At 45.8% G+C, this 21,922-nt stretch overlaps 7 protein-coding genes across 7 annotated transcripts in view; all 7 read left to right on the plus strand.

Moving 5' to 3' along the window:
* The window catches only part of LOC308161248 (histone H3.2), a gene marked incomplete at its 3' end in the record, with an annotated part of 174,362 nt that extends 168,437 nt beyond the window's left edge, over nucleotides 1-5,925 (plus strand). Inside the window, exon 2 of the mRNA XM_080535235.1 lies at nucleotides 5,500-5,925. Within this exon, the coding sequence (XP_080391361.1) occupies nucleotides 5,515-5,925 (411 nt within the window). The 5' untranslated portion in view covers nucleotides 5,500-5,514. The remainder of the gene's footprint in view (nucleotides 1-5,499) is intronic.
* On the plus strand, nucleotides 2,707-3,236 carry LOC308159665 (histone H2B-like; the record flags this gene model as incomplete). Its single annotated transcript, XM_080533481.1, has 1 exon — nucleotides 2,707-3,236. The coding sequence occupies one exon, from the start codon at nucleotides 2,707-2,709 to the stop codon at nucleotides 3,079-3,081; it is 375 nt and encodes a 124-aa protein (XP_080389607.1). The 3' UTR covers nucleotides 3,082-3,236.
* Nucleotides 4,223-4,609, plus strand: LOC308159949 (histone H2A; the record flags this gene model as incomplete). The annotated part of the gene is made up of 1 exon (XM_080533783.1): nucleotides 4,223-4,609. One exon carries the CDS (start codon nucleotides 4,223-4,225, stop codon nucleotides 4,607-4,609), a length of 387 nt encoding a protein of 128 aa, XP_080389909.1.
* Nucleotides 5,926-9,631: 3,706 nt separating the features above from the next.
* On the plus strand, nucleotides 9,632-10,291 carry LOC308159587 (histone H1-like; the record flags this gene model as incomplete). The annotated part of the gene is made up of 1 exon (XM_080533404.1): nucleotides 9,632-10,291. The coding sequence occupies exon 1, from the start codon at nucleotides 9,650-9,652 to the stop codon at nucleotides 10,289-10,291; it is 642 nt and encodes a 213-aa protein (XP_080389530.1). The 5' UTR covers nucleotides 9,632-9,649.
* Nucleotides 10,292-11,065: 774 nt separating this feature from the next.
* LOC308160105 (histone H2A-like) lies at nucleotides 11,066-11,449 on the plus strand (the record flags this gene model as incomplete). Its single annotated transcript, XM_080533979.1, has 1 exon — nucleotides 11,066-11,449. One exon carries the CDS (start codon nucleotides 11,066-11,068, stop codon nucleotides 11,447-11,449), a length of 384 nt encoding a protein of 127 aa, XP_080390105.1.
* Nucleotides 11,450-12,614: 1,165 nt separating this feature from the next.
* On the plus strand, nucleotides 12,615-13,025 carry LOC308159348 (histone H3.2; the record flags this gene model as incomplete). Its single annotated transcript, XM_080533117.1, has 1 exon — nucleotides 12,615-13,025. The coding sequence occupies one exon, from the start codon at nucleotides 12,615-12,617 to the stop codon at nucleotides 13,023-13,025; it is 411 nt and encodes a 136-aa protein (XP_080389243.1).
* A 4,467-nt stretch (nucleotides 13,026-17,492) lies between these two features.
* On the plus strand, nucleotides 17,493-21,732 carry LOC308160849 (DNA repair protein complementing XP-A cells homolog; the record flags this gene model as incomplete). Its single annotated transcript, XM_080534784.1, has 6 exons — nucleotides 17,493-17,584; nucleotides 17,944-18,200; nucleotides 18,536-18,641; nucleotides 18,879-19,050; nucleotides 20,826-20,943; nucleotides 21,578-21,732. 6 exons carry the CDS (start codon nucleotides 17,493-17,495, stop codon nucleotides 21,730-21,732), a joined length of 900 nt encoding a protein of 299 aa, XP_080390910.1.
* Between the last annotated feature and the right edge of the window lie 190 nt (nucleotides 21,733-21,922).

Genomic DNA, 21,922 nt, shown 5'->3' on the forward strand with positions numbered 1-21,922 from the left:
TAGTGCAAAACGGACATGAAAAGAAAATGGTCATATTTGGCTGTCAGAATTGATTCAACTGTAATACAATGGACTATCATTCAACCGAGAAAGTGAAAAACTGCAGGTTAGAAGATGTATTTGAATTATTTTCATATGTTTTCAGCTATATTAGTAGTACCGTTTTACCGGCTTTGGCTCAGGAGGTAGAGCCGGCGTCTAATGATTGCAAGGATGGCGGTTCGATCCTTGGCTGGCCACGTGTGTCGAGGTGTCCCTGGGCAAAACACTGAACCCCAAATTGCTCCCAATGAGCAGGCAGGCGCCTCAAAAGACGGATAGTACAGTAAGAGTGAACGAACTGGAGTACAAACTGTATCTAAGAACGAACAGTCTGGTGGCCCCTGGAGGACCGGTTCAGGGACACTCAAACCTGAATACAATCCATCATCTGGACATTTACCAGACCAGGGGAGTGGGGAAATATAGAGTCTCTCAGACCAGGGGAGATGTGGAATACGCCCAATCTGCCAACACTGCATAGCCAGGATGCAGAGGCCATTTAGTACTATAACTCCAACATCCTGGTCACTGAGTACGAAGCCCTTATTACACATTGAGACCGTCTTCAATGTAGACACATCTACATTTACATTTTTGGCATTTAGCAGACGCCTTATTCTAAAGTGACTTACAATCGATACATTTGACTAAGTAAGTGAATCATCAATCCACCAGTCATAGCAGGAAAAGCAATCTAGCTCAAGCCAGCGGCCATTGGCAGACGTTGTGCTAGTGTTGTGCTGTGTGTGTGTGTGTGTGTGTGTGTGTGTGTGTGTGCCTGTCTGTCTGTCTATCCCATCTCTCCCCTCAGGTTACACACACACACACACACACACACACACACACACACACACACACACACACTTATTTTAGATATCACTCAATGGAAGTCACCATTTACATTACATTTACATTTTTGGCATTTAACAGACATTTGAAATTTATCCAAAGCAACAAATGCATTTGACCAAGTAAGTGAATCATCTGTCCACCAGTCATAGAAGGAAAAAGTAATCTATGCTCAGGCCTGGCAGGGCCATTAGCAGTCGAAGAAGAAAGATATTTTCAATCACGATCAGTCACCAAGTCACCATCACTCAATGGAAGTCAATTCAACTTTTGCAAGTATGATTAATTACTACTTCAGTAACGACTGTTAATCATGTTATACCCTTGCTTATTACATTTTCGTCGTAAATATTAACAGTGATGTTGATATTCCAATGAACTTTTGAGTCTGTATTAGGCTGTCGTGTATTCTTATTGATTATGAATCAAAGAACAGTTAGTTTAAGACAATTTAATCAGTTACAGGCAGATTCATACATTACATGCGTTCTCCATGGACCTCGGGTGGGAAGAGAGCGCTCTCTGTGTCTCTCTCCCCGTTCCCCTCCAGAGGGGAGGGGCCAGCGTGCATGTGTGTCCCTGCCCAACCCCCAAAGGTCTCTGTTGGTCATCTGGTTGCCATAGAACCCTCACCGTTAGAGGGCATCATGTCCCCGCATGCCCTGGTATGTGTGTGTGTTCAAAACATACTACATATTCATACATAGATCATACATACTACAGAAATATACGACAAGGCCTACTATAATTATGTATTCAAAGTATGCATATTTTTCTGAAGAGTTTGCAAACCAGACTATGAGAAGAACAGACTTCATCTCCAGAGTAAGGCATTTACATGAGTTTAACTGTTAATGAAATTATGTAACAGAAATTTTAAATTAAATTCATATGAATTTAACCATCACCATATTTGTGTTTTCAATGCCCCACCCCTGGCCCCATGAATTTAACCATCACCATAATTGTGTTTTCAATGCCCCACCCCTGGCCCCCTGCCTATACAACTGATTTAATGATCATGAATTTTTTTTGTTTCCATTGCCAAATCAACAGTTAACACAAAGTACATGTAGGCCCATGGTACAATCAGTATTAACAAATGCTGGAAATAATGACAATCCCACATGTGGATTTGTAGTAGCCTAACTGTAGAAAGAAAATTGCAATCCTCACAGTTATTAGGGGGGTAGTGGGGCCTAGTGGATAGTGAGTTTAGTTGGACTTGTGATCAGTAAAAATCATGACTTCAAATTCCACCTTGGAACACCACCACTAGTGTGCCCTTGAGTTAGGCACGAGTTAGTCCTAAATCACTCCTGGGAGACTGTCCCTGTAATCTCTAATTGTAAATTGCTTTGGATAAAAGCGTCTGCTACAGCAGCTGGTGTTTTGGGAGACAAGTAGGCCAAGGTCATTATGAAAGTACAGATTGTAAGCTTTGATGCGCCATGCATTGACATCTTTGAAGGAGCAAATATTTGAGGAAGATATGCGTCTGTGAATGTTGGTACACCTGATATCACTAGGTCCCTCAAAGATCTGTAGAGATCCATATCAGAAATGTTGTCCTTGGCGTATTCTATTGGTAGAATCTTTGATAGGATTATCATCGTCTTCATTCTTCCTCTTCTTTTGTACTTTCCCGCGCGCGCAGAACGTTTCTTTGTCCGTGAGGCAAGCCTCTGATTTGAGTGCCAGAGCCAATCCACTCGCTCCATGTGTCTAGAGCCGCCTAATTTGCATAGCTCCCCCTTCAAATAGCGGGTAAGCGGCCACTACTGCCATTGTTAGCTTGAACAAAGAGACATCAACATGCCTGAGCCAGCGAAGTCAGCGCCCAAGAAGGGCTCCAAGAAAGCCGTCATCAAGACCGCCGGCAAAGGCGGCAAGAAGCGCAGAAAGTCCAGGAAGGAGAGCTACGCCATCTACGTGTACAAGGTCCTGAAGCAGGTCCACCCCGACACCGGCATCTCCTCCAAGGCCATGGGAATCATGAACTCCTTCGTCAACGACATCTTCGAGCGCATCGCCGGCGAGTCTTGCAAACTGGCCCACTACAACAAGCGGTCCACCATCACCTCCAGAGAGATCCAGACCGCCGTGCGTCTGCTGCTCCCCGGTGAGCTGGCCAAGCACGCCGTGTCCGAGGGCACCAAGGCCGTGACCAAGTACACAAGCTCCAAGTAAATTCCGCGACTACTCTACCAACCCCAAAGGCTCTTTTAAGAGCCACCCACCCTGTCAATAAAAAGGCAATTCCATGTCGAGTTGAGCGTGTAGGAGATGGCAATCATCGTTAAGATTCTAAATCTAGGGCGTAGCGGGTTAAGCGCTGATCATGTAACCGCAGGGTCCCCGGTTCGAATCCGACCGGGGACATATCCTGCATGTCATCCCTCTCTCTCACCCAGCCTTCCTGTCTAAATCTTCACTGTATCTATGAAAAATAATGACGATTTTTGATTTTTGATTTATCATGTACGTGACTCGTGTGTAGACAGCGTGACAAAACGTACTGCATTAGCAGTCTGCATTAGCCTGTGTATGTTTTTGAAGTAACAAACATCGCAACCTTTTCTCTCCAATGAAGAATAATTTGGTGAATATATGGTGTTAAGATGTGAAATCCAATCTTCTAAACAGTTGTAGAATGAACAACCGTGTTAAGTTGTATAATTCATTTTAGGATACATTTATTGGTCGCTCCCGACTATATGGTTTTAAGATTTGTACCGGTTGCCAGAGAAATTGGGTGGAAATATTTCTTTCCAAGGGATCTCATTTCCTGATTGCTACTGATTACACAGTCATTACATTACTGCGAAACGTTGAATGATACATATATTACTGTGGTATCAAAAGCGAATAAGGTTTATTTCTAACTTATATCAAATATTGACTATCAATAGGCTATTTAACTAGGGATAGAAATGCGCCAAAAGGTCCATCAAGGGTTGCCCACTAGACTATTATGACCATGCATGACTATACCAATACTAAGCTACGACCATAAGGGACGAGAGATATCCTAAATGCAATGCAATCAGAACGTATTAGTTTGGACTAATTCGCCTAATATTCACACGTCTACGCGAACATTATTGTATCAATCTTTATTTCGAATTATTATATTTTCACCTATTTAATTAGAATTCTGCCGCGCGAATGACAAAGGCAGAGGGAAACAATGGGCGGACTTTAGGTTTGTCGCTCGCCGATTGGATGAGGTTATACCCGCCGGGTGGCCAATGAACGCCGCTGCAGTGGCTATAAAAGCAACACTATAGAAAGCCGACGTCATTCTCAGAAACCCAACTGAAGCTGAATCATGTCTGGAAGAGGAAAGACCGGAGGCAAGGCCAGAGCTAAGGCGAAGACTCGCTCTTCTCGCGCCGGACTCCAGTTCCCCGTCGGCCGTGTTCACAGGCTCCTGCGCAAAGGCAACTATGCCCAGCGTGTTGGCGCTGGCGCACCGGTCTACCTGGCCGCCGTGCTCGAGTACCTGACTGCTGAGATCCTGGAGTTGGCCGGCAACGCTGCCCGCGACAACAAGAAGACTCGTATCATCCCCCGTCACCTGCAGCTGGCCGTCCGTAACGACGAGGAGCTGAACAAACTGCTGGGCGGTGTGACCATCGCTCAGGGCGGTGTCCTGCCCAACATCCAGGCAGTGCTGCTGCCCAAGAAGACCGAGAAGGCTACCAAGGCCAAGTAAATTCGTCACTTCATCTACATAATTCAAAGGCTCTTTTAAGAGCCAACCACATGTCTATTCAAAAGCGCAATTCCTTCCTACATTAGCCGACATGCACACAAATGATTCCGTAATATGCGCCCACATGAGGCGAAGAATATACTCCGACAACACATTCACAGCTAGACCACTACGCAAGCTGTTGAGCGCCACTATAACGCTTCAGATCAAGCTTGCGTTCGTAATTTCGCTTTGAGAGCGCCGGAGCGCACACTGGGTTCAACGTAACAAAGGAACCAAGTCATTTGATTGGACAAGAGGCACTCCACGAGTGCTGATCAGATTTCCACAGCGTATTTACGAACGCACCCCTAGTTTACTGTTGTGTCGACACAGCACTGTGGGCGGCTGTAGAGCCGGCGTTTAATGATCGCAAGGTCGGCAGATTGGCGGTTCGAACCCGGCTGGCCACATGTCGAGGTGTCCTTGGGCAAGACACTGAACCTCAAATTACTCCCAATGAGCGGGCCTGCGCCTTGCCTGGTCGCTTGCCGCCATTGGTGTGAGAATATGTGTGAATGAGAGGCCATTGTAAAGCGCTATGGATAAGGCGCTGTATAAGTCAGACCATTTCAGTTGTGCAAACAAATAAACTTGCCTTTTGTTCCACTGCTAATGCATTATTGCGCGTGCGTGTGGGGGGCAGAGGAAGCGCGCAGGGAAGAAGGGGGTGTCAATGATTTTACATTTTGGCGGGCAGGGTTGGACGGAGCTCACGTCCAATGGCGACCCGAGAAGGAGGTAACAACGGGCCAATGAGCTCGTCCATAATCGCCGACCAATCAGCGGATGAGAGCGCTTGCTTTATAACACGGTCATTTTCGTAAATATCTATACTCTGACTGTCAAAGAAAGAAGAACGCACCATGGCCAGAACCAAACAAACCGCTCGCAAGTCCACCGGCGGCAAAGCTCCCAGGAAGCAGCTCGCCACCAAGGCTGCCCGTAAAAGCGCCCCGGCCACCGGCGGCGTGAAGAAGCCTCACCGCTACAGGCCCGGCACCGTGGCTCTGAGGGAGATCCGTCGTTACCAGAAGTCCACCGAGCTGCTGATCCGCAAACTGCCATTCCAGCGCCTGGTGAGAGAAATCGCCCAGGATTTCAAGACCGATCTGCGCTTCCAGAGCTCTGCTGTGATGGCCCTGCAGGAGGCTAGCGAGGCCTACCTGGTCGGTCTGTTCGAGGACACCAACCTGTGCGCCATCCACGCTAAGAGGGTGACCATCATGCCCAAAGACATCCAGCTGGCCCGTCGCATCCGTGGAGAGCGCGCCTAAAGTGAGCAGGCATGCTGCACAATTATACTTGATCGAAGTATAATCTACAATAATATCCCAAACGGCTCTTTTAAGAGCCACCTCAATGTTTCACTCAGAGGCAAAGTTGTTCCATTCACCACACTGACGCCTACAGTCATTAGTTATCTACATTGTCTATGCATATTATAGATCACGACAGTCGGAATACATGAGGCGCCTACAGTAAACACCTAAACGAGTTAACTAATAATAAAAACTATCAAGTCATTGTAACGATCTAAGACAGCCGCATAACATACAGCCCTATACATCGTGTAGTGGGGGTAATATGTGCAACATTTTAGGGTAATAGTTCACTTATTCATAAAAGCACACTTGGTACACAACATTTTAAGATGTGGAGCCCTCGCAAAAACTCCTCGTGGCCGTGGCGGCCATTTTCCTTTCCGCCATAGCCAAATTGTGTATTTTGCTTCATATCTCCTGAACCAAACATGATAACACCAAACAGATGATGTCTACCCCTATGTTTTGAAGGCCAAGGATTACAATGATACCATATACAACATCATAAAGTGTTCAGGTGGCCATGGCGGCCATTTTCCTTTCCGCCATAGCCGAATTATGTATCTCACTTCATATCTCCTTAACCAAACATGATAACACTGAACAGGTGATGTCTACCCCTATGTTTTGAAGGTTCAAGGATTACAATGATACCATATACAACATCATAAAGTGTTCTGGTGAATAGTTAAGTGGTGACCTCAGACCTCATAATGTGCCAGGGATCACAGAAGCAGACACACAAGGGAACAAGTTTAAGGAAGTTTAATAAAAACAAAGACACCACACATTACCCTGACACCTATTCTTCACTGTCTCCACAGTCTCCTCCACACTGACACAGAGCAGTGCACTTTAAGGAGGCTTTTCTGCACTTGCAATGCCCCCGGCAGCCTTTCTTGCAGCCACAACTCAAAAGTTCCAGGATGGACTGGCTTGCCTGTGGAAGAGTTGACCACAAAGGCTTCCAGCCACTTGGATCCATCCAACCCCAGTCTTTTGGTGATGGCATCTTAGGTGCAACCACAAGAGCTAATATTTTTCACATATTACCCGGACTAGTAGTGATGGCACTCGAATTGCCTAGGCCCCGGACCATTGCCTAGGCCCCGGACCATCACAATGGCACCATGGACACCACCGCCGAACGTTCTCAAAGAACACTCATTGCCACCACGAGTGAAGTCTGCTCAGTCTGCTGAAGAAGCGAGTAGGACTGGTACAGATCAGGTAAGAGGTATACATTACGACGGTACCACTACTGTAGCTGAGAATCTCTCCTTTAACCTCATATACATTGTTTCATCTCAAATCCAAACTGTTCGAGTGTAGAGCTCATGTACCTTCCTCTTTCCAATATGGAGGGCACTGTAAATAGATTTGCTGTGTAGGTGAAAGAGAGAGTCTTATTATGGTAGAGGATAAAGTTGGTTTGGTTGGATGTATGGTTGGTTACTTGTTCTGTTGGTTGATTGGATGGATGAATTTATAGATGAGAGAATGGGAGATATGTAGGCTACTGTAGATAGATAGACAGATGAAGTTAAATAGATGAGGGAAAGATGAGAGTTATTGTGGTAGCTGATAAAGGATGGCTGTATAGATAAAAGAGATGATGGATAGAGAGGGGAGGTTTAGATGAGGGAAAGATAGATAGATGAGAGTTATTGTGGTAGCTGATAAAGAATGGATGTATATGTTACGGTACATGTGGGAATACGGTACATGTGGGAAAACTAGGGTTAGGGTTAGGTGCTACGTCGACTTGGTACATGCTGGCATGTCTATGTCTAACCCTACCCCTAACCCTAACCTTAACCGTAGCACCCTAGCACCTAACCCTAACCCTAGTTTTCCCACATGTACCGTAACATATAGATAAAAGAGACGATGGATATATGGGAGGTATAGATAGATCAATAAGTAAGAGGTTAATCAGTATGGGTTAAACTGAGTGAAGCAGAAGTGGTGAAAGGATCTAGGTTGAAAGAATTATGTCAGTATGCCCTTTAAACCTGCTCCTGTTTGTCTTGATCTGTTCATTCCCTCCATCATGTCCTTTCTTTCTGAGGTATATTTCCTGCAGTTAACAAGTGCATGTTCTACTATTTCTGATACTTGACAATATTCACATGGTCCAGTTGGATGCTTTCCTATAATGTGGAGATCTCCATTCAAGTTACCGTGCCCTATTCTTAGTCTTGCCATCACCACCTATTTTCTATTTCCTCCTGTTTCTCTCACTACCCACTCTATTTTGTGTTGCATGCAGTTGTCTTCCTCTTGTCTCCTGGTCCCATGGCTGCTGCCACACTATATTAGCTTCCCTGCATGCAATACTCTTTCCCTCAGATGTTGATATTTGAATTGAAAACAGCTTGTTTGGCTAGTTTATCCACTCTCTCATTACCCATAATGCCTATATGCGCAAGGACCCAAATTAATGTGACCACAGTTCCTTGTTTTACTACCCGTGAATGTATTTCCATTATTATAAATATCAGGTCTTGGCGCTTACTAGATGTATAGGCTGTTCAGACCCGATGCTGAATCAGTACAGATCAGAGCTGTGTTGGGTTTGGCTTGTTCAATCCACTATGAAGACATCCAAATCGCTGCTGCATCTCCTGTCCATCCAAAACTGTCTTGTACTATTCCCTCCCTTTCCCAACAGGCCTGCAGCACTTTTTTGGTTGGGTGATTCTCTCTGTGCCCTCTCAAATGTATTCAATAATTCACTCTGATCTGCTTTCTGCGTATACTCACTGTCACCATCCATCCTCTTTCCTGCCATCCTGCCAGAGTATGCAAGGAACAACGCAGGAACATAATTCCAGACCTATAACGTTATGGTTGCAATTTTAAGGCTAGTTACTATTTATCTATTTTAGTAGCCGAAAATATTCATCATAACGCTGCTGATATCCTCGAGACGGACGGCAGGAGTCACAGTGCAACAATCAAAAGATCACCGTGTTAGGATTTCAATGATGGTGATTAATATGGCAATTGATTCCTCACAGTAGACATACACCAACCATAGCCTATGGCTTTCTGTCCTGTCATGTCTATATTAATATGGAGGAGAGAGACACCATCCCGAAAAACCATCCATAGGCACAAGCTCCCAGCGCCGTCCCGGCGACTGTGTTTTACGGCCACCAAAAGAGCTAACATTTAAAACACCCCGCACCACATCGGGACACCCTCAACCTTTGTACACCCTCACCAGACAGCCTGGCTACCTGGTCAACGAGTGCTGGTCCCAATCATATGCACTTTTAGCCACTTTAGGAGACAAATAGCACAGGAAAAGCTGTGCGCACCGCTCCCTTCGACGGTGGAACTGCGGGGTTTTGAGCGAGTCACAACAAAACACACGAGCCCTTCGCGGCTCACATGACTTTATTCTAAACGGAGGCAAGTCTGCTCGCTGGCCCGTTTGCATTTGGACCTAAACTCGGCACCACCGGTGACTTATAGCCCGTTATTCGCGAGGAGAAAACACAGGCGCCCGGACATTTCGCAAGCTAAGACTGCTGAGCAGGGATGGTTGAGTCTGCACGGTTCTCATGCCTCGTATTAAGGACAGCCCCCTGCTCCGGGTTGAGCTTCATTCTCACCGAGTAGCTTTGCAGACTAGTTGGTACCAGAACGAACGAGACCTTCTACAGACATGGCAGAAGTCGCACCAGCAGTAGCCCCCGCCGCCGCGCCGGCCAAGGCCCCCAAGAAGAAGGCAGCAGCCAGGCCCAAGAGAGCAGCTGGCCCCAGCGTCGCCGAGCTCATCGTGACGGCCGTGTCCGCATCCAAGGAGAGGAGCGGCGTGTCCCTGTCTGCTCTCAAGAAGGCCCTGGCGGCCGGTGGCTACGACGTGGAGAAGAACAACTCCCGCGTTAAGGTCGCCGTCAAGAGCCTCGTCACCAAAGGCACTCTGCTCCAGCTCAAGGGCACCGGGGCCTCCGGCTCATTCAAGCTCAACAAGCAGGCTGCCGTGGCGGCCAAGAAGCCGGCGAAGAAAGCCGCCGCCCCGAAACCCAAGAAGGCGCCCACAAAGAAGCCCGCCGCGGCCAAGAAGTCTCCCAAGAAGGCAAAGAAGCCCGCGGCAGTCGCCAAGAAGTCTCCCAAGAAGGCAAAGAAGCCCGCGGCAGTCGCCAAGAAGGCCACCAAGAGCCCCAAGAAGGTGAAGAAGGCCACACCGGTCAAGAAGGCTCCGGCTAAGAGCCCCAAAAAGGCCGTCAAGGCAGTCAAGCCCAAGGTAGCCAAACCCAAAACGGTGAAGCCCAAGGCAAAGAAGGCAGCCCCAAAGAAGAAGTAAACATTCAAAGTGTTCTTTCCGACATCATTTGTACCACAAAAAGGCTCTTTTAAGAGCCACCCACATTTTCGTAAAAAGCATTATCATCCATGACGACAGAAAAAGTCGAGTGTTTATTTTAGAAAGTATTTTACACCAGTGTCAACCACGGACTTACACACACGACAATCATGGTTTTACTTATTGAGTAAATAATGAGCAGTAATGAGAGATTTGACATCTAGGTCTAGTTTACACTTTGACGCTATAAAGTGTCACTCGGTAGATCTGTGTGCGGGAGAGGATGGTGGGGGCATGACAGTGTCCACAAAGTTGCATATAATATAAACATATACAGATAGTTATAAGAGATACTCTTTCCGTTACACCATTACGTTATATTTGGACAGAAAGGCGGGCGATAACAGACAACTTTTCGCTCAGTCAGGAGTAAGTACTACAGAGAGCTGGGAATGCACTTCACAATGTACATATTATATACGTATCAATTATATATTATTATTATGACATATACTAGTTTTAGTACATTGAATATGTCACGTGGGGCGAGTTTGATTTGAACTTCGATTTCTGGCGCGCGAGGGAAACTCACAAAGACAATCTTCAATATTCACAATGTATCACAATCTCTGTCTCTTGATTGGATGAGGTGACATCGACCCAGTGGCCAATGAACGCCGTCAAGGCGAGCTATAAGTACGACGCTCCAAGCGGCTGAACTATTATCTGAAATTCTTTTCTTCAGCTTGTTTGAGATCCCGCTAAACCGTCACCATGTCAGGAAGAGGCAAAACTGGAGGCAAGGCCAGAGCCAAGGCAAAGACCCGCTCTTCTCGCGCTGGTCTTCAGTTCCCTGTGGGCCGTGTGCACAGACTCCTTCGTAAGGGCAACTATGCCCATCGTGTGGGCGCTGGCGCACCGGTGTACCTGGCCGCCGTGCTCGAGTACCTGACTGCTGAGATCCTGGAGTTGGCCGGCAACGCCGCCCGCGACAACAAGAAGTCTCGTATCATCCCCCGTCACCTGCAGCTGGCCGTCCGTAACGACGAGGAGCTGAACAAACTGCTGGGCGGTGTGACCATCGCTCAGGGCGGTGTCCTGCCCAACATCCAGGCAGTGCTGCTCCCCAAGAAGACCGAGAAGCCCGCCAAAAAGTAAACGACCACCGCGGCTTCGGCTCCTCAACCCCAAAGGCTCTTTTAAGAGCCAACCACTTCTCTCTCCAAAAGAGCAATGCATCACTCCATCCTCTGTTTGTGTGCGCTGTGAGCCCCTCATGTTGTGAAAATTCCTCAATCTTATTTTATGTACATGAGGCAGGGAAAACGCACCAACGATACACACAGTTGTGACAGAAGCACTCCATGATATGACATTTTCAGCATTCAAAATAATATTCAGTTCTCTACGGTTTTAAAAACCAACCCTTCCTTGTGAAGTAAACCTTGTTCTTCGATATGTAGGTAATGTTTGTTTGGTACATTTGTATGAACTCGGCGGGGACAACTAATGATGGAAGTAGTGGTGGTCTAGTGGATAGTGAGTTGGACTTGTGATCGGAAGGTTGTGAGTTCAAATCCCGCCTGAAACCACACCACTACTAGTGTGCCCTTGAGTAAGGCACTTAGCCCTCAGTTACTCCAGGGGGAATGTCCCTGTAATTCGTAATTGTAAGTCGCTTTGGATAAAAGCGTCTGCTAAATGGCAAAATTAAATTAAAAATTAAAATTAATTAATTAAATTAAAATTAATTAAGTAGGATGAAGGATGTGCGTGAGCTGTTTTGACAGTAAAAGGACGTCCAATGGAACACAAGCACCATAAACACTAAATAAGTATCCACGATTTGCAACCTGCTGATCTCTGTACATAATGTTTACACAATTCTTATTTACTTGTGTATATTATATATTTTAAACTGCGATGTCCACATCTATTTTCATTTTAAGTTATCAGCTCTTTAGTCTAGTAGTAGATTACTTTATTTATTTGTGTTATCTTCACACTTGCTTTGGCAATGTAAACGGTTGTTTTCAATGCCAATGAAGCACACACAAAATGGAAAATTAAAGGATAGATTATCTTTGACAAAAGTTAAAGGATACATCTCTTTGAAGCCAACTGTTTGGGGAGGGGCAAACAAAATGTTTGAATTTATGGCGGCAAAGGCGTGTCCAATGGCAGCCGGAGAAGGAGGTGACAACGAGCCAATGAGCTCGTCTATAGTCGCCACCCAATCGGAGCACGACCGGGGCTTTATAAACTAAACTCGCAGACTTTTCAAGGTTATCTAAACTCCAACTGAACGAAGGAAGTTAGCACCATGGCCAGAACCAAGCAAACCGCTCGTAAATCCACCGGAGGTAAAGCCCCCAGGAAGCAGCTCGCCACCAAGGCTGCCCGTAAAAGCGCCCCGGCCACCGGCGGCGTGAAGAAGCCTCACCGCTACAGGCCCGGCACCGTGGCTCTGAGGGAGATCCGACGTTACCAGAAGTCCACCGAGCTGCTGATCCGCAAGCTGCCCTTCCAGCGCCTGGTGAGAGAAATCGCCCAGGATTTCAAGACCGACCTGCGCTTCCAGAGCTCTGCTGTGATGGCCCTGCAGGAGGCTAGCGAGGCGTACCTGGTCGGTCTGTTCGAGGACACCAACCTGTGCGCCATCCACGCCAAGAGGGTGACCATCATGCCCAAGGACATCCAGCTGGCCCGTCGCATCCGTGGAGAGCGCGCCTAAGACGATCAGTCATTACCTAGATATAATCTAAACAAAATCCCCAAAGGCTCTTTTAAGAGCCACCTCAATATTTCCCTCAGAGGCAAAGTTCCATTCATTATCTATTGACTCATGCAGTCCAATTCATTATAATATACAATGTGTATATTGTACATCTGTGCGTATTATAGATCGACCACAAGTCGGAATACTTGGGGTGCCAACAGCCAACAGGACCTGAACGTGATATAAGTAAACATTCTACAAGTAGAAGGCCTTGAACACTGGGCGACCTAACAAAACATGTCTGAGGACAGTCACAACATACATATCATACAGCCATTGGCTGCGTTCGTTAATTCGCCGGAGCGCACACTTGGTACAACGTCATAAAAGGACCAAGTAATTTGTTTGGACAAGAGGCGTTCCATGAGTGCTGATCAGATTTCCCGAGCGAATTTACGAACGCAGCCATAAACTACATTACACACTATGATAGAACACTAACATTCTCAAAGAACAGATCAGGTAAGAGATATACATTACTACGGTACCATTACTGTAGCTGAGAATCTCTCCTCGTATAAATTGTTTGATTTCAAATCCAAACTCTTCGAGTAGGCTATAGCTTCCTCTTTCTAATACCTATGGAGGGCACTGATGAAATGTGAACGATGCGAGTTAGACCTCTCTGATTTAAAGTTGGATTGGTGTGAATAGCTTAAAAGTTAAAAGTAGGTGGAATAATAATAAGTATATCAAAGCAAGCCCATCTAATAATAAGTATATCAAAGCAAGCCCATCTAATAATAAGTATGTCGAAAAACAATAGTTGGACTTGCTGAAACTGTGGAGCAGTTTGATTGATGCAGTAGACGTAGAGGAAGGAGAGAGAGAGGGGATGAGAGTAGGGTTGAGAGACGAGAAGCCAGGAATGATCATTGAATGTTTTGCTGATAGTAAGGGCATTTTACCAGATATTTGACCAATCTGCGAAGTAAATCGTTACCAAGAAATTTCTTCACCAATGTGTTTCTAAAGGTGTGTAATAACATGTCCTAAAAGGTTGAAATTCAACTCCTGTGGGAAACCTCATAAAAAACTGCTCAAAGTTGGGGTACCGATAACCGATTTTCGAAAATTCGAAAATGCTTAAATTGGACTTGAGTAACTTTTGAGGGGTCAAACTAGGCATTTTTCATGATTCTGAGTTGATTGCAAGCATTTATTTGTCACCAAGAGCACTTCCTGGTGCAACCCCCAAACCCCCCCCCACCCCCATTGGTGGTTGGCATTCAAAGTGAGGAAGTTTAAAGGTAACAGGTAACATTAGACAACATTAGACAGCACCAGCAGAGAGGCACTATCATGGGCATGGACACTTAGTCATAGGCCTCACTACATGTGGAACAATAGAACCAGGATGCTTGAGCTACTCACACAGCCCAGCAGAGAGGTACTATCATGGAAACAGAGTCATAGGCCTCACTACATGTGGAACAATAGAACCAGGCTGCTTCATTTACTCACACAGCCCAGCAGAGAGACACTATCATGGGCATGGAAACAGAGTCATAGGCCTCACTACATGTGGAACAATAGAACCAGGCTGCTTCAGCTACTCACTCAGCTACTCACTCAGAGAGACACTCTGCTGGGCAGTAACTTACCTGTTATGGAGGCCTAAAAAAAGGGAGATGAAAGTGAAGCTGAATAGCTTCACTCTCACCTCCCATTGTGGAAGAGATGTACCAACATGAGATGTACCAAGGACTACCAGAGGTGTTCAGCTAGACACACAGCCCAGAGACAACACACCTTCCATGGGTGCTGTGACTAGGCCTGTGGCCCTATGCTGGAGGTCACATGAGCTCCAGGGCCTAACTGCTACTCTGTCAGTCCGATTAGGAGTTCTCTCACTGGGCCTAGCTGTCTACCATTCACCCCTCATCTGGAGCTCTGACCTCCAGGGCCTAACTGCTACTCTGTCAGTCCGATTAGGAGTTCTCTCACTGGGCCTAGCTGTCTACCATTCACCCCTCATCTGGAGCTCTGACCTCCAGGGCCTAACTGCTACTCTGTCAGTCCGATTAGGAGTGCTCTCACTGGGCCTAGCTGTCTACCATTCACCCCTCATCTGGAGCTCTGACCTCCAGGGCCTAACTGCTACTCTGTCAGTCCGATTAGGAGTGCTCTCACTTGGCCTAGCTGTCTACCAGTCACCCCTCTTCTGGAGCTCTGACCTCCAGGTACTATGTGATACACTGCCAGTCCGATTAGGAGAGCCCTCACTGGGCCTAGCTGTCTACCAGTCACCCCTCTTCTGGAGCTCTGACCTCCAGGTACTATGTGATACACTGCCATTCCGATTAGGAGAGCCCTCACTGGGCCTAGCTGTCTACCAGTCACCCCTCCTCTGGAGCTCTGACCTCCAGGTACTATGTGATACACTGCCAGTCCGATTAGGAGTGACCTCACTGGGCCTAGCTGTCTACCATTCAACCCTCCTCTGGAGCTCTGACCTCCAGGTACTATGTGATACACTGCCAGTCCGATTAGGAGAGCCCTCACTGGGCCTAGCTGTCTACCAGTCACCCCTCTTCTGGAGCTCTGACCTCCAGGTAATATGTGATACACTGCCAGTCCGATTAGGAGAGCCCTCACTGGGCCTAGCTGTCTACCAGTCACCCCTCTTCTGGAGCTCTGACCTCCAGGCTCTATGTGATACACTGCCAGTCCGATTAGGAGAGCCCTCACTGGGCCTAGCTGTCTACCAGTCACCCCTCTTCTGGAGCTCTGACCTCCAGGTACTATGTGATACACTGCCAGTCCGATTAGGAGTGACCTCACTGGGCCTAGCTGTCTACCATTCAACCCTCCTCTGGAGCTCTGACCTCCAGGTACTATGTGATACACTGCCAGTCCGATTAGGAGAGCCCTCACTGGGCCTAGCTGTCTACCAGTCACCCCTCTTCTGGAGCTCTGACCTCCAGGTAATATGTGATACACTGCCAGTCCGATTAGGAGAGCCCTCACTGGGCCTAGCTGTCTACCAGTCACCCCTCTTCTGGAGCTCTGACCTCCAGGCTCTATGTGATACACTGCCAGTCCGATTAGGAGAGCCCTCACTGGGCCTAGCTGTCTACCAGTCACCCCTCTTCTGGAGCTCTGACCTCCAGGCTCTATGTGATACACTGCCAGTCCGATTAGGAGAGCCCTCACTGGGCCTAGCTGTCTACCAGTCACCCCTCTTCTGGAGCTCTGACCTCCAGGTACTATGTGATACACTGCCAGTCCGATTAGGAGTGACCTCACTGGGCCTAGATGTCTACCAGTCACCCCTCTTCTGGAGCTCTGACCTCCAGGCTATATGTGATACACTGCCAGTCCGATTAGGAGAGCCCTCACTGGGCCTAGCTGTCTACCAGTCACCCCTCTTCTGGAGCTATGACCTCCATGATAGTGCCTCTCTGCTGGGCTGTGTGAGTAGCTCAAGCAGCCTGGTTCTATTGTTCCACATGTAGTGAGGCCTATGACTAAGTGTCCATGCCCATCATAGTGCCTCTCTGCTGGTGCTGTCTAATGTTGTCTAATGTTACCTGTTACCTCCAAACTTCCTCACTTTGAATGCCAACCACCAATGGGGATGGGGGGGGGGGGGGTTTGGGGATTGCACCAGGAAGTGCTCTTGGTGACAAATAAATGCTTGCAATCAACTCAGAATCATGAAAAATGCCTAGTTTGACCCCTCAAAAGTTACTCAAGTCCAATTTAAGCATTTTCGAATTTTCGAAAATCGGGTATCGGTACCCCAACTTTGAGCAGTTTTTTATGAGGTTTCCCACAGGAGTTGAATTTCAACCTTTTAGGACATGTTATTACACACCTTTAGAAACACATTGGTGAAGAAATTTCTTGGTAACGATTTACTTCGCAGATTTTCATATGTTTCCCTTACTATGAAGGGACCATCCACATATGTAGTGTGTAATATTTCTGTTTTAATTTTAATTAAAAAACGAGGCTGGTGGGTAGGATTTAGTTCCCCCGTCTGTGGCCCACACTCCAGCACAGTAGGTGGCGCTAATGCGCCGGTAACGTTGGATACCAACCTGCCATTAAACCCCACTGAGGAAGAAGAAAAAGATGACGAAGAAGAAGAAGAAGATGGAGGACTTGAACATGGCTGAACTGTCTTCGGGTACACCGCTCCTCTATCTATGACTGTTCACATTCAACCAGAGCAGGTGGTGTTTCATAATCTCTGGTTAAACACAGCGAGCAGCTCAATTGAGACGGACCTGAAATGCAAGTAGTAGCTCACTAAAGGCAGAGCATGCATGGGAGAAAACGGGTCTGTTTGTGCCAAGATCGAAACAAAAGAACCTGCATTCAGCCAGACTTAGCCATCTATGAGACCCGCCTTTTAACCGTAAGACACTTAGCTACTTAGTTGACTTTTAGCTGAGCTATTTAAGAAAGCAGAGGATGGATTTGCTGGAGCCCACGGTGGATGTCGCTGCTCCTTCAGTGTCAGACGGGATCAAACGGGACCATGACGTCAAACGGGACCACGACGGGTGAGTTGAATGTATGAATGAATGGTCTTTATTGTCATTAATATAGTACAGGTACCATACAACGAAATTTGTGAGGGGGGGCTCCCCTGGTGCTAGGAAAAAAGACTAAAACAAGAAGGGAAAAGAGCTGGTTTACATAAATAAAGGCTATGTACACTATCCACTATACTATACTACTATACTATACAAATAAAACACTGTGCTGTACTCTATGCTATGCTATAAATATCCTAACATTTCCTATCTCTGAACCTTATGTACCCGAGGGTTGTCATATTGCACATAGTATTATTGCAGATTCATTTAAAGTGTCGCAGTTTGAACTTTGTAGGTTTTAAATGTTCACAGTTGTGTTTCAGTATTGCACTTGATTACAATCTAGTAGCTGCCATCAAATTGGAGCTGTCGCCAGCTGTCAAAGCGCAGATCGAGCGCAACCGGCAGCGGGCTCTGATGCTGAGACAAGCCCGGCTCGCATGCAGACCCTCGGGAGGCGAAGGAGGAACTGTCGCAAAAGTCGCCAAAACAATCGATTCTGGAGGAGGATTCTTCATCGATGAAGAAGAAGAGGGACTGGACGAGCAAAGGACAAAGATAGTAGTGGTCCATCAACCAGGTACATGGTAGTACACTAGGTGGTCCAACACCACCAGGGTCAATTGTTTTTCAGTATGCCACGTCAGAATCTGAATTATTATCATTATTACAGCCAATGTACTGGTACACAGGAGTACAATTATTTGGCTTAGATTCTTCAACAAGTCAACAATTCAGGCTATACTACTATAATTACAGTGATGATAGTAGTCGTTCTTTTGGTAAAGGTGTCAGATGAATCATCAGTTGCCCTCAAATAAATAGGTAGGTTAACAGTTGTTAAAATGTATTAATCACCAAGGAAATAATGTTTTCATATATTTGAAGCCTGTCTCTTGTTTTTTTCTCCAATAGCACCAGTGATTGAGCTTGACTATCTAGTTTGTGAAGACTGCGACAAACCTTTCATGGACTCCTACCTCAGCAACAGCTTTGATCTGTCCGTTTGTGACAAATGCAGGTACACGTTTAAGTATTAAATGGACCTGGATACGTTTGTGTCATTTATTATAACATGACGTGTATGCAGGTTACCACATTGTTCTTGCTTAGTGTATCAAATTACAAAGATATCACACAGAAATGTCTGACTGATAGTTGAACTGCTGTCATCCCAGATACCATGGCTTGTTTGGGTCTGTGCTTCAGCCATCATTGTGTTGTTGCAACATAACAATCAGGGGTCTGATTGTGGCAGTAATGGACTGGTTTATGTTCCTCTGCTTGTCCCTTTAGAGATAGAGTCCAAAAAGGAGTACCTGCTGAAAGACTGTGATCTTGACCTGAGAGAGCCAGTTCTGAAGTTTGTGCTCAAGAAGAACCATCACAACCCTATTTGGGGGGACATGAAACTGTACTTGAAGCTGCAGGTACAGTAGGAGGGTTCAGAAAATTGCTGTGCTCAACTATTATTCAAATCAAATCAAACTTTGCATAGAACATTTCATATACCCGGTGCAATACAATGTGCTTTACAGGAAATATACATTTAGAACAGAGAGAGAGAGAGAGAGAGAGAGAGAGAGAGAGAGAGAGAGTACTATTTAGAAAGGTATGAGATGTTTTTGGGTGCTATAGCACAAACAAGTAAACAAGGAAAAGACAAGCTCTCATGATTGCTATTATTTCTCCATTCATTAGCAGCATAGATGGACATGTTTTGGCTATAGAGCCTAGCCTTCATTGGCAATGTTAGGAGGAGTGCCAGGCCCCTTACCTACTTCACTTAATTATATTTAAATTAATAACATGTTATGTTCCTCACTGGCAATTAAGACGGTATCGTCATAGCACAATTGACTCACCTGAATAAAAGTGCGGCCAGGCAAACTGCTTGGTTTCAAACGGTGTACTAAGCCAGGGTTCGACAGTGCGACTGTTTTGGTCGCATTTGCGAGTGAATATATTTCTGTGCGACTTGGAAATACATTCAATCGCACCAGTGCGACAAAAAAATAAAGTTTTTTTTTTTTTTTTTTTTCCTAACACCAGGGGAGCCACCCCTCCTAAATTTCGTTGTTTGGTACCTGTACTATAGCAATGACAATAAAGACCATTCATTCATTCATTCATTCATTCATACTGTGAGAGCCTCTGTGTCCCTGAGTAAGAGATCATGGGGATCATGTCCCTCATGATCACAAGTGACCATAGGAGATAAATCACTGAACTTGTCAACATATTAACTTCGGGACCTGCAGCCAAAGACAATCACAGAAGCCAGGTAGGCTTACCTGTGTATGCTGCATATTAATGGCTGCTATACGGTTTGCATATTCACTGCTGTTTGGCTGATTGATTACTGAGTTGGTTTTGGAGTGCTGGCATTAACCTGGTTGGGCAGACTCGGAGCTGTGTTGTCTAGATGCTGTCAAATAAGGAATCTCCGCTTTGTCTCTTTGATTGATTGATTGATTGAGTTTATTCATGGTTCGACAGTAAGCAGTAATCCAAGGGATGACATGTGAAAGTGTGAACACCTATTTCCAACATGGTCCTTTGATATTAACATACAAAGTCTATCTCCGTTTAGAATGATAAGGTTCTATCTCCGTTTAGAATGATAAGGTTCTATCTCCGTTTAGAATGATATGGTTCTATCTCCGTTTAGAATGATAAGGTTCTATCTCCGTTTAGAATGATAAGGTTCTATCTCCGTTTAGAATGATAAGGTTCTATCTCCGTTTAGAATGATAAGGTTCTATCTCCGTTTAGAATGATAAGGTTCTATCTCCGTTTAGAATGATAAGGTTCTATCTCCGTTTAGAATGATAAGGTTCTATCTCCGCTTAGGGCAGTTCAGAGATATTGAGCGTCAAAGTTTTTACATTCCATTATGTTCTGTGAGATGGAACCTTTGTATTTTATGAATTACTAACTCAAAAATGTAAACATTTAAAAATAACACCACACAGGCATTAATAAACACCTACAGTGTCAAGAGCCGGTTATGATAATTCTGATATGTTATGATTATGATAATTTGTTGTCGTCATACGAAAATTGCACAATTTTCATTGTGCTACTGAAATTCTTGGTGTGCTACTAAATTTTTTGACATGGTAGCACAGTGCTACCTGGGGAAAAGGTAAGCGTCAAACCCTGTACTAAGCCTTTGGAAAACTGTGTGTGCGTGTGTGTTAAGGTGGAGAAACGCTGCCTAGAGGTGTGGGGTTCTGATGAGGTGCTGGAGGAGGCTAAAGAAAGCAGGGAGGAGAACAAGGAGATTCAGAAGCAGAAACACTTCAACAAAAAGGTCAACGGTGAGTACTCCTGGAGAGGTTGTGCTACACGCTGCATTCATGTGCAACTCGGGAATAGGAAACGTAAAAGTCAGAATCGGTACCTGGGGTGGGTCACAATCAACCAAAATGTTACGATTCCATTTCTACGGCGCACGTGAAAACACCATTGTTTATGAGGGAGAAATGGTAGACCTTTCACATGGAAAAGTTACATAAAACAGACATGCTATTCTGTAATGTAGAGGAGGTAGATTAAGGTTACATTTATATCTGCAACACATGAAACGTTGAAGCTGCTCTTTGCTATGTACATGGACACAGTTCACCTCAGACAAGCCAAGTTAACCACTTCAATACTCAAAATCCTCAACTCTCTAAAGGAGACAGCAAAGCCCCGCAGTGGAAATACACCCTCAGTTAGTAAAGCACATGTAATGTTTTCTTTTACACACATTGCATTGTTTTACTCACTGTTTTTAAATTGTGCAAAGTATTGACACTGCTGTGAAATGCAGTTTAAAATAAACATGACATCCTCCTCCACCCTACCCCAGAGACCACCACTCCGTCGCCATTCCTGTGATCCCCTAGTAATAACCAAAAGTAACGTTATTGCGATTTGCTGAAGACAACATCTGTCTGTCTTCCACAGAGTTGCGTCGCGCCGTGAGGAGCAGCATGTGGACAAAGGATACCAGCGCCCACCAGCACGAGTACGGCCCAGAGGAACTAGTGGACGAGGAAGAAGACATGTACAGGAAAGTCTGCAAGACCTGTGGACACGAGCTGAGCTACGAGAAGATGTAGACCAGATCCGAATCTCAGTGCTCTTTCCTCGCTTCCTGGCGTCACCTGCCACCTGCATCAATGTTCGTACAGAAGTCATATTTAGGGATGCTCCGATTTATCGGCCACCGATTTAAATCGGCCGATTTCACTCCAAATGACTCGATCGGTGATCGGCAAAAATGGCCGATCGCAAAAACCTTTTTTTTTT

This window comes from Nansenia antarctica (genome assembly GCF_963989245.1).
Source record: "Nansenia antarctica genome assembly, chromosome: 6".
NCBI classification, from domain to species: Eukaryota; Metazoa; Chordata; class Actinopteri; order Argentiniformes; family Microstomatidae; genus Nansenia; species Nansenia antarctica.